General features: G+C 35.1%; 1 protein-coding gene across 3 annotated transcripts in view; it reads right to left on the minus strand.

The window, feature by feature from the left end:
* Window positions 1-952: 952 nt before the first annotated feature.
* The window catches only part of LOC121857813, a 44538-nt gene continuing 32550 nt past the window's right edge, over window positions 953-12940 (minus strand). For 2 of the 3 annotated variants that reach the window (XM_042354055.1, XM_042354057.1), the window contains 3 exons: window positions 9021-9193; window positions 8000-8141; window positions 953-6775 (listed from right to left, as the gene is read on the minus strand). In XM_042354055.1, the coding sequence (XP_042209989.1) occupies window positions 1660-6775; window positions 8000-8141; window positions 9021-9193 (5431 nt within the window). In that variant the 3' untranslated portion in view covers window positions 953-1659. The remainder of the gene's footprint in view (window positions 6776-7999; window positions 8142-9020; window positions 9194-12940) is intronic. The other variant, XM_042354056.1, reaches the window with a different exon arrangement.

Below are 12940 nucleotides of genomic sequence, written 5' to 3' on the forward strand. Positions count from 1 at the left end.
TCAATTCAGTATGAAGCAGATGGGTTTGATACCACCATCAAGCTAAATTGTGAAATATGTCACAAGATAATACTGTATACCTACTGCCAGGAGCCTTCTGATAAAACCTAGCAACAATGAGGAGTGTGGGCATCTCTGATACCCTCTCAGCACATCTGAAGTGGTACCCTACCTTAGGTAAGGGAGATTAGGAAGCCTTACAAAAAAATAAATATCACTGTAGGGGCAAAAGGAAAAAATACTTTATTGGCCCATATCTCAAAGCTAGTTTTTCGAACCTTCAAATTCCTAAGGCTTGGCCATTTATGGGCTGATTCTAATACACCATGTAAAACAAAAACTAAGTCGTAGAAAAATATATTGTGCATGGCGGAACATATAGATTTTCTTTATACTGAACTTGGTTTATTATTGACTGATTTATCTTTATAAATATTTGGATGAAAAAAATGGTAATTTAGGAAAAAAAATTCATGCATCCACAACGAAAGCGATAACCAGAAATATCTATGTGTTATGTTCAAGAAGAGTAAATTACCTATACTCCACATAAATTTGAACATAATCTAGTGAGAAGTTATGAATAAGTAGGATTTTGAAAATTGAAAAGAGCGTAAGAGAAAATCAGGTATCGGGGATTAAGCAAAACTGATTCAGGGGTATAGCAACAATGTATCTGGTGTCCTTAATTGCCGACAGGAAATTTATGTTGATTGATCAACTACTGTATTAATGAATTTGGTGTTTCAGCCAGACGCTCCTCTTAAAGCTGATGTATGAAACACTCCAACAAATGTACATAGTCTCTCAGTTATACTATTGCCTTTCTCCTTTCACTCTATGTTTACAACAACAGTATTCCTCCTGTTCTTTGCTTTATTTTGTGACTCTTTGGGTATTTCTTCTTTAAAAGTTGGTTGCCATTACTCATTTGATTTCCTCTTAAATTTTGTTTTGCAACTCTTCACTTCTTTTGTTCTTATGAATGCAAGAAATCATTTAGTGACTTGGCATGTCCAGATTACTTTTACGATTTGATATAACATCTTTGTTATCATTGCCAGTCCATAATTCTTTCTTGTATGACCTCTCAATTGTTTCACTAACAACTTCAGCTGATATGCTGAGTCTTTCAATTATTTTACTGTTTTTCTTCTGTTCCTCATTATTTTCATTATACGTACTGTATATCAGTATACACATTTCCTTTCTTTTCTTTTGTGATAGTCGAGTCCACAAAACATTTTTTTCTGTTGTCAGGTAATAAATCACCTTCCCGAGTACAAGTTTTTCCTAGGTAATATTTATATCCAACAAGACAACATTTTGTTTAACTTCTCTAAAGTTTGTTTCCAGATTCACAAAATTTTTTAGATGATGCAAAGGATTTTTCTGGAAGTTCTAAAGTAGACTATTTATTATTCACTTTGCTAACCTGCTTCCTCTTTCTAAGAGTGCCCTTACTTTTCAGTTTCCCAGACAATAGACGCTCTTCCATGTTTTCTTGATCATCAGGCCATAATAATTCACTTTCAATATATGAATGAAATTATTTTATTTTTGCTTTCTTTGTTGTAGTTGAAGACTGATAAACACCTTTGGTCAGTTTTGAGTATCTCTTTAATCTCAAATTCCTGAATATTACAATTGTCTCCTGCATTAGTCTTCATTATTCAGGCCAACAAAATTATTTTTACTACCAGATCGAGATATTTTCCTCTTCTTGGGTTTGCTTTCAAACACATAGGAAACCTCTGTTAACAGGCATAGTCCACTTTCATGTCTCTTTTGTACTTTACCTTCTATAGGCTTTTGTTTCTTAGGTTTCTTCTGTGATATAAAACTGCCATCATCAACTTCAAAACTCCCTAGATGTAGTGTGTTATTCTCATTGGGCAACTGACCTAATTTACCTTTTCTCCTTTTCTGTTTTGTCTTGCATGGATCACTCTCACTTGGATTAATATCATCAAGAAAGTCAGGAAAAGGTAATTCTTTACACAAAGAGAGTATATCTTCCTCTTTTTGTAAGACCTGATGGTCTTTTTTTGTTGCATTTTTTGGTACTGTATATATATTACTGTTATCATAACTCTTTCCCTTAAAATTTTCAGTTACATCTGGATGAACAGGTAAATCATTTCTCCCAGTTTTCTCTTCTGTGCCATCAAATATTGGAATGGGGAGATCATCCATAAAATTATCCCATTCTTCAAGCATTAAATGACTAGACCTGGTTGTTGTTTTCTTTTCAAGCACTGATTTATTAGAATCTGCTTTTCTTTTCGTTTCAAGCACTAGGTGATTAGAATCTGCTTGCCTTTTGTTTTCAAGCACTAGGTGATTAGAATCTGCTTGTCTTTTGTTTTCAAGCACTAGGTGATTAGAATCTGCTTGTCTTTTCTTTTCAAGCACCGAGTGGTTAGGCTTGGGTTTTCTCTTCTTTTCAAACCCTGATTTATTAGAATCTGCTTTGCTCTTCTTTTCAAGCACTGATTTATTAGAATCTGCTTTTCTTTTCTTTTCAAGCACTGATTGATTAGAATCTGCTTGTCTTTTCTTTTCAAGCACTAGGTGATTAGAATCCACTTGTCTTTTGTTTTCAAGCACTAGGTGATTAGAATCTGCTTTTCTTTTCTTTTCAAGCACTGATTTATTAGAATCTGCTAGCCTTTTGTTTTCAAGCACTAGGTGATTAGAATCTGCTTGTCTTTTGTTTTCAAGCACTAGGTGATTAGAATCTGCTTGTCTTTTCTTTTCAAGCACTAGGTGATTAGAATCTGCTTGTCTTTTCTTTTCAAGCACTAGGTGATTAGAATCTGCTTGTCTTTTCTTTTCAAGCACTGAGTGGTTAGGCTTGGGTTTTCTCTTCTTTTCAAACCCTGATATATTAGAATCTGCTTTTCTTTTCTTTTCAAGCACTGATTTATTAGAATCTGCTTTTCTTTTCTTTTCAAGCACTGATTTATTAGAATCTGCTTTTCTTTTCTTTTCAAGCACTGATTTATTAGAATCTGCTTGTCTTTTGTTTTCAAGCACGAGGTGATTAGAATCTGCTTTTCTTTTCTTTTCAAGCACTGATTTATTAGAATCTGCTTTTCTTTTCTTTTCAAGCACTGATTTATTAGAATCTGCTTGTCTTTTGTTTTCAAGCACGAGGTGATTAGAATCTGCTTTTCTTTTCTTTTCAAGCACTGATTTATTAGAATCTGCTTGTCTTTTGTTTTCAAGCACTAGGTGATTAGAATCTGCTTGTCTTTTGTTTTCAAGCACTAGGTGATTAGAATCTGCTTTTCTTTTCTTTTCAAGCACTGATTTATTAGAATCTGCTTGCCTTTTGTTTTCAAGCACTAGGTGATTAGAATCTGCTTGTCTTTTGTTTTCAAGCACTAGGTGATTAGAATCTGCTTTTCTGTTCTTTTCAAGCACTGATTTATTAGAATCTGCTTGTCTTTTGTTTTCAAGCACTAGGTGATTAGAATCTGCTTTTCTTTTCTTTTCAAGCACTGATTTATTAGAATCTGCTTGCCTTTTGTTTTCAAGCACTAGGTGATTAGAATCTGCTTGTCTTTTGTTTTCAAGCACTAGGTGATTAGAATCTGCTTTTCTTTTCTTTTCAAGCACTGATTTATTAGAATCTGCTTGTCTTTTGTTTTCAAGCACGAGGTGATTAGAATCTGCTTTTCTTTTCTTTTCAAGCACTGATTTATTAGAATCTACTTGTCTTTTCTTTTCAAGCACGGAGTGGATTGACTTGATCTTTCTTTTCTTTTCAAGCACTGAGTGGTTAGGCTTGGGTTTTCTCTTCTTTTCAAACCCTGATATATTAGAATCTGCTTTGCTTTTCTTTTCAAGCACTGATTTATTAGAATCTGCTTTTCTTTTCTTTTCAAGCACTGATTTATTAGAATCTGCTTTTCTTTTCTTTTCAAGCACTGATTTATTAGAATCTGCTTTTCTTTTCTTTTCAAGCACTGATTTATTAGAATCTGCTTTTCTTTTCTTTTCAAGCACTGATTTATTAGAATCTGCTTTTCTTTTCTTTTCAAGCACTGCGTGGTTAGACTCTATCTTTCTTTTCTTTTCAAGCACTGAATGGTTATACTCGGCTTTTCTTTTCCTTTTCTTCCTTTCTTTGGTTTCTAGAAGTGTCTTCCTTTCTTTGGTTTCTAGAAGTGTACAGGTAGTTTTATATATAATGTTATTGTCTTCTTTGGTTTCTTCCTCATTCTGAAAAATACTGACTCCTGTCTTACTATTAGCTCTTATTCCCTGAGACTCGCAATTACCGTTTTTCTTACGGTTACTTTTTATGCTTGATATATGTTCCAACTCCAATTTGACCATTGCTGTACAATCATTTTTAGCTTCTGGATGATGAAGAAATGTGTCTACCACTCCAAACTCCTCAGGAGAATGTTCTTTACAGTCAATACAATCACCATTAAATGGTTGAGACAAAAGCTCCAGGTCCTCCTTCATATATGGCAGAACAGACGAAAGAGTTACCGTCTGAATTCCTTCTGGCATAGACGTCCGAGGTGAATATACAGAGTGCTTGAGTTTGGATTCTTGCATTGCTGGGAGCGAGGTATATAAATCATCAAGTGCATTGTCTGTCTCATTCTCACTCGTACTATCCGACACAAAACTTTCAGATAAGAAAGTTTTGCATGATTTTTTATGATAAAATAGATGTGATTGGGGAGTGGCAGTGACAACCTCTTCTTGGGTAACTCCTATGAATTCTTCATCATCACTAAATTCATTCTGAGCACCTTTACTTACTGGAGGTATACAAAGATTTTCCAATGCACATTCTTTTGAATTGAATTCAGATGTATCATCATCATTAACAAACCTTTTCATTCTATTGGTAGTGACTAACAAATGGCTTTGATTACTATTAGGCTTATGTTCTAAAACAACAGATTTAGAAGCCGATTCTGTACGAGATCTGTCAACCAAATTCCCAATATTATGATGTTTATGAATTTGTGGCTCTATTGGCTCATCATGAGGACATATTTCTCCCTCAATCTTACAAATCTTATCATTATCTGTATCATTTATAATATACACTGAAGAGCAAAAGTTATGAGTATTTTGCATGTCATTCAGAGGCACTTGTTGAGCTGAAGTTAAGGAAAATTGGGTTGTAGCAAAACCACTTTCCATCTGATCACTTGTTTCAGTTACATCTGAGGAGCAATTATTTTCATCTTTATCATCACTATTGTCTTCACTATAGGCTTCATCTTTAACCTGATTTTTAAAGTGACTAGAAATCATTGACATTTGTGATTGTAGAGTCTTGTCCAGCTGTTGGCTTGCCTCTTCTTTAATAGATTGACTTTGGGTTTCTGGAACAATGTAAGTTCCATTAAATGTAAACTTATTATGCAGTTGAGAAATTGACTGAGCAACAAATGTGTTACAGCTTAAAAATGTTTCACTCATGGAAGGTGAACAAACATCAGGATCCATATTTGTTGATAGAGGTATATTCCTGTCCTGGGAACACACATTGTCTTCCCTACCACTTGTAACACAACCTGGAGAGAGGCTGCCTTCCTGCCCTTGAGAACATTCTGCTTTATGCCCACTTATATCATACTTTTGACCACAACTATTAGCTTGATGACACTCATGGATTAAATTCATTTCACAATCATTACAGTTAGTGGCCTTATTTGATGTAATATCAGTGTGTGTTTCCCGAGTCTGAGTGTGAGGCGACCTAGTAATGCCAGATATGTCTGAACATTCCCTTTCTAGATCTCTACTAGCTTGGTTGGCAGTTTCATAATCATCTGATGACACACTTTCTTTCCAGGGGGTCTCAGACTGGGCTGAATAGCTGCATGTGTAATGAGTCAGAGGATCATAAGTGCTATCTTCATCAAAATTCATATCTAGGTCTCTGTTCTGGTGTTCATGATCTGGAGAAGTTAAACATTGGGATATCAGACTTTCTGGTTCACTTTTTGTCTTATCTTGCCCCAATTTTTCTCTTTTTGAATTAGAAAATATTTTATCATCCCTGTAATTTTCATCTATAGGTTCAATTTTGTTGATTAATTCTGACCTATCTTCATCAACACTAATATCATCACAGTCCTGTGGTTCAAAATGGAGTCTTTGAGTAATACCTGCATAATGCAGAGGCAACCTCTGCTGTTTGGAAAATTCTTCTTCAACATTCTTTTTACTTTTTGAAATTGAAACTTTTTCCTTTTTATACACATTACCTTCCTCGTGTTGTAATACATAAATACCTCCCATTTCATTAATATTTTGGGAGTCTATTTCTTCTCTCCTAACTTTGATTTGAGTTCCTTTCTCCTGTGGTTTTTCCCTTTGTTCAATGGGTGGGTCGTTATTCTTGACAGCACTCTCCATTTGCCCTGAATTAGTGAAGTGAGCTTGTCCTACACGATTTTGCATAAATTCTGCAAAACTACAATTAAGGGCAGGGTTTAAAGCTACACGAGAAGGTTCTAAAGGCATTGGGATTTCCCTCCTAACTTGGGTACTGGTGAGCAGAATATCTTGCTCATCAAAAGATACATTTCCATTAACCTTCAAATCAGTTACTAAAGGCACCGAATATTGTGGTTGTAAATTGTTTTTACCTATATTATTGTTACACTTTACTTTACCCTCAGTTGAATCACAGTCTTCATCTTCAAAAGAGAGGTTCCTAAGCAGCCCAATATAATTTTCTATTGAATGTTGAATGGTTCCTTTCTTTTCTATACCCAGTTCTGCAAGCCTGGAAACAAAAAAATATTGGAAAACATTAAGGAAAAGTCTAAAAAATAGGTATACTGTATATACACTACTTGAATACATTATGCTCAAAGAATAGTGTTAATAGAAAAAAAAATTAAAAAGCATATATAAAACTTATTATAACTGTTTCCACACGTACACGTCTTACATTCAATAAAGAATACAATAGGAAATAAGTCAGAGTAACAAAAATATTTCTACCAGCATACACTTAGGGCAAGAGATGGTCCCAACAAACAGTCAATCGCCGAAGTTTGGAAAAATTGCAATGTCAAAATAGCTACCCGGTATTGATTACATTAGCAGAGCATGGGAAGAAATGACCAAAAACTGTATGAATAGTGTGTGGCAGAATCTGGGGTCAGGTGTCTGTCATGATTTTAGAAGCTTTGATGTGGAGGAAAACATCACCAGGGACATTGTCCGGCTAGCCAATCAAGCTGGATTGATGAAGTGAATGTTGGTGATGTGGAGGAGCTGCTGATATCAAACAGGAGCAGCTTAAAAAATGAGGAGATGCAGGAGCAATGGGAATTTTTTTTTCAATCTTGTACACATGCAGGCTTTCATCTTGCAAGTGACAAAGTTTGCAAAAAAGAATTAAAAGCTGCAATTCTGCAAGTAACATCTTGGAAAGTACATGCGACCTAGTTTGTGTGCTCAAGCCTGGATGAGTTGTTTACATATTAGTAGCACATGCAGAGATAATCCTATGGGTAACAGATATTACACAGGATCCCAGAATCATCTCAGCTCCAGACCATGTAGGACTAAGATATGAGTCTGTACAGCTTCTTTTCTGTCACACACACATACAGATCTTTTCTACCCAGGACTGCCTATGCAGCTACTGTTTCCAAGAATTTACCATTCAGAAGCTAGTGGATTACTGTACCTTCCTAGGCAGATTGCTAAGCCACCACAAGGTTTAATTATTCAGTCGATTTATTTATTGAAAGGAACATTTTGATAAACTACTTGTGTCCATATTGAAGTGTATGCAGCTATGCATTCATATGTGTATATATTGTTCAAGAAGTTGCTTCTAATAACAGGGAAGAGCCAATAGATTTTTAGTTCCCACATTGTGTCTGACAAGATATTTTTGTGCAACACCCCACAAAAATTATGCATTTAGTGTAAAAGCCAAAAAAGGAAAGTATATTATTTACTTGTCAATATCCTCTAGTACCCTAGTTCTTACCTTTGTCTCTTAATCCCAGAATATGCGTTGAACTTCTTTAAGAAAGGTCCAGGGTAAGATAAAGAATGTTTCAACTCAACTGCTAAACTATGGTAACCACTTCTATGCAAGGTTTTAATGGTTTCCAGAATATACCCTATACCTGGAAAGAAATCAATACATTAAAGTGATGAGAATAAAAGTCTTCAATTCATTAAAGCTAATCTATCATAAAGCAATGCATTAAACAACATATAAAACTAAAACAAATTTATCCATTTGGAGAAAAGTACAGCAGTCACTTCAAGAATAGTACAGTTACACTGCCAATTTTCCGGCACTCTTGGTTCCAAAGCCTTGCAGGATTATCCATTTTGCTGGACCAACCGAGGTCAGGTAATAATAATTCAACACTACACCTCTGATCCACTAATTTTACACCTCCTGTGTCTCTAAAGCACCAAGAACTGCTAGAAATTGAAATTAAACAAATATTAAATGTAAATTAAATGTGAATTAAATGATTAAATGAAATTCATTAGTGTAAGTGATACAAGTTTATTAGCATCAATGAAACAGGAATATTAATTAAACAAATATTAATTGTAAATTAAATGTGAATGTAATGATTTTTATGAAATACACCAGTATATGAGATACAGTCTGGCAGTCGCAAAAAATTTCAAGTGCCCCCTCATAATTTTGTCCGGACTAAATGAGGTGCCGGACCATCAGTTCCGGAAAATCAGTGGTGTACCAGTACTGTATACAGTATATTAATAAAGTGAGCTGAAAAAATCATGACTTTAAAGATCAGGTAGTGCATCACTGAAGAAATACAACAATGTGAGATGTTCAAAGAGATACTGCTAGTAACCATGCAGAAACAAAAATATTCATAAACATTTCAAACAGGTAACTCACTATGAATTAACTGTACTGTACTACCTCAAATTTATGGTTATGAAACAACACTGCGATAAAAACAGCACAAGAGTTATATACATATACCAAACTTACTGTAATTGGAAAAAATACATACTGTAACAAAACACATGAGCAGCATAAGCATGATGGAAAATTACTTGAGCCTTCTCATAGGAAAGGAGTCCAGAAACTGGAATCCACACACAGTATCTCCATAGAGATGTCACTCTTTCTGCCACCTTATATGCCAATTTACGGCTCTTTTTGCACATGGAGCATTTCCAGCACCTGTTAGAAGGATAGGAGGAATTGAGTGATATTTGAGAACGTTACCTTGGTTACACTTCAAATGGGTTAAGTGCATAAATACTGTACTGTATTCTATTTTAGGTTTCTTAAATATTATCAGCTTTAAAGTAACAAAATAAATTTACTTGAGAACTGTACTCAAGTAAAATTTTTGGGTATCTACTTTTTAGAAAGTACAAAAATTTTTTTGTACTTTTACTTAAGCATGATTTTCTAATACCTTAACTCCAATACTAGTGAAAAATAAAAATCATTACTTGTGACATGACCCAAACAAACCAACAAAGAGTTTTAATGTCTATGGCAAACTAATAATATATTTTAATTAATTAATTAATTAATTATTAACCATAGTAAAAGAGTTGTGTGGGTGGAACCATGAAGGGTACGGTGTGGGGAGACACCATGCGGTCACATACCTAGAGGTCTGGTGAGGTCAGGTCAGGTGGCAGTGGCCATAACATGACTTTCACCTTTGATCTTGTGTCCATTAGCACCTTGACCACCCACCTCACCTAGCCTACCCTCTTATCCCTCCCTCACCCATCGAATTCCCCTTCTTCTCCCCCACCTTTCCGTTACACGTCAGTTGCTCTTTGCATATACCTGCACCTAAAATGAATTTCAAAGAGGCTGTGATTCTAAAATGTTCTACATAATTCCATCTTAGATATAAAGCCTGTATGTATACATATGTGTGAAATTGAGTGTATCTAAAATTCTGCTTAAATAACTAAGTACCACTGCCACCCCCCAGCACCTGCCAGATGTTATATGGTGCAAAAAATTCAGCCACTCATTAAGAATCAAAGAGTGACGTCACCACAGCCACACCCCCAATTAGAGGGACAGTTCACGGCGAGCCTTAGTCAGACTCAATCACTATGGAGGCAACAATCGTCCACAAACTCCTCAAATGAAAGAGCTTTATAGCTACTAGAAATGCCCAGGGAAGATATGGAGCTACTGAGGTGTTTCCTGACATTATGGGACTTATCTCTGAAGCTTAACATCCCACTACCTGCATCTGCTGCTTGTGAGCATCTGTTTAGTCATGCTGGGCTTATTATTTATTATTTCATTAATTTATTACACCCCAGGGGGTGACAACCCTAGTCACAAGACCATGCGGTTAGACACTAATACTTTGGTACTCGTGTCTCACAGGACACACTATGACTTGTGATATGGAGACAATATTGATATGATTTAAGGACAATGGGAGTTAGCACCCACCAAAGCGCGGGTAGCATACAAGAATTAAATCTAAATTATTAGGAATAAGTAGTTGGTGACCTATAGTGGTTAATTACTCCCTGTGGTAGGAGGTCCCTGACAGCGGGACAGTCAAGGCAATATACAGTAGTGTTGAAGGGTGTTAGCATTGGGACAGTTACAGAGTTTACAGAAAGAGAAGTGAGGGTCATCCCCCACCTCAGATACTTGCCAGATTGGGTCTTTATCCTAACCTAATGCGAGCAGAGACAACATTATGTCTACGGACCATAAGTCCACTTCGACGATACTTGTGTGGATAAGGAAGAAAGAGATCATAATGTTGGATGGATATATTTTCAGCCCATTCACCATCCCTGCGATGGAATGTAGGGAGAAGAGCGGCTGAACGTATAAGTATTTTCTTTCATAGGTCATGCTGGGCCATAATTTTGAGAATCAGTTATTAATTAATCTTAATAGAAATAATAGCAAAGAAACATGTGAAATGCTATATGTCTTTTATGTCTATCTTTAGTTAATTATGTTTCTATAATTTACTGTGAATTTATTTTAATATTTGAGACAAATAATAATTTTGTTGTTACTTTTTATTTTCAGTACTTGAGTATTTTAAGAATGAGATACGTTTTTACTTCTACTTGAGTACATTGACATTTGGATACTTTTACTTCTACTTGAGTAACATTTTGCCAATGTAACAATACTTTTACTTAAGTAACAAAGTCCAGTACTTTTTACAACTCTGAATATTATGTACAGGTTGTACCTCTCTAGTCCAGCATTCTGTGGTCCGGAACAATTTTAGTTTGTCCAATGGGTAGATAGGCAGCTTTTTTTTTTTTTTATCTGAATTATTATTACAGGAGTATTAAATTTTTGCCCCTCAGGCCCCAATGTGGGTCAGTGACCTATGCCCGGGTGGGCTAATCCCCATAAAAAAAAACAAAAAAACCAAAGCCGGGAAATTAAGGTTTGTTTACATCCGGCAGTTCGGCTGCTCTCTCTCTCTCTGCTTGTCTATACAGAGTACAACATTTAACCCTTCAATATATATGAGCAGTAAATAAATGTTGCTTTCATATTCTTATGTAGAGTAATGACGATATGTTTTCACATGTGCGCACTTACATACGCAGTCTCACTTTTTTTTTACCATTAATGGTTAGCTACTTATATTGTTCCATTTATTAACATTAAATAACATTACAGGTACTTCAAACAACCATATTAATTTTTTTACATTAATTTTACTACAGCTACAATCAGGGTTTTATTTTCTTCAGTTTTATATGTAGAACCAATCAGTCACTGGTTTTGTAAGCTTTAACATAAACAATGCCGGCAGCCGTCTCGTCTCATCGTGTGTATTAATATTCCACGTATTATTAATAAATTGTATTGTTAATTTTGCACACACAAACATTAATTCAATAAAAACAAATTCAGAAACATTAATTAAAATATATATGAACAGTAAATAAGTGTTGCTTTCATATTCTTATGTAAAGTAATGACGATATGTTTTCACGTGTGCGCACTTACATACGCAATCTCTCTTTTTTCTTTACCATTATCGTTAGCTACTTCTATTGTTCCATTTATTAACATTAAATAACATTACTTAAAACAACCATATTAATTTTACTACAGCTACAACCAAGGTCTTATTTTCTTCAGTTTTATATGTAGAACCAGTCAGTCACTGGTTTTGTAATCAACGAAAACAATGCTGTGTCATTTCCTCGTGTGTTTTAATATTCTACGTATTATTTATGAATTGTATTGCTCATTTTGCACACATAAACATTAATTCAATAAAAAAGACATTCAGTAATAAACAATAATGAATCTTTTGTACATAAGAGAAATGACGCTGTTTACACGATTATGTACGTCGTCTGCACGTTGGCGAGCCGTTCAAACCCGTCGAAATTCAAGTTTCCACAGTCAAAATTTGTATTTATTTTTTTTGTGTGTGTGTTCCAATAAAATATGTTGAATTAAAAACTCGCAAAATTTGAGAAGCTACTATATGACATTTAACCCTTCAATATGTCTTCAAAGAGACCATGATGCAGAGAAAGTGGTGCTAGTGCTTCCAAGCATAAACACAAGTCACTATCTATCCAGGAAAAGGGTGAATTTCCATGGTCCGGCACCGGTCAGGTCCCGAGGTTGCCGGACTAGAGAGGTACAACCTGTATGAGCATACCCTACTTAGTGCTCAGGATGTGATCCCAACAAATCCAGCAATAAATGTATCAACAGAAAATGGGTTCAAATAACACAATATGTACAGTGAATCTCATACCTTCTCCAAGCTAATAAAATGGCTCAGAGGAATATGGTGTTAATTCTGATCTTCCACTCACAAGCTTAAACAGCTCCTCATCTTCAACAAATTCTTCCTTCCTTGAATGAGTTTTCCTGACACTCACCAGCCTCAATGTCTTAGAGCATTTCCTTTCATACCAAAATTGATGCTTT

Source organism: Homarus americanus, unplaced genomic scaffold, assembly GCF_018991925.1.
Source record: "Homarus americanus isolate GMGI-L3 unplaced genomic scaffold, GMGI_Hamer_2.0 scaffold13846, whole genome shotgun sequence".
Lineage (NCBI taxonomy): Eukaryota > Metazoa > Arthropoda > Malacostraca > Decapoda > Nephropidae > Homarus > Homarus americanus.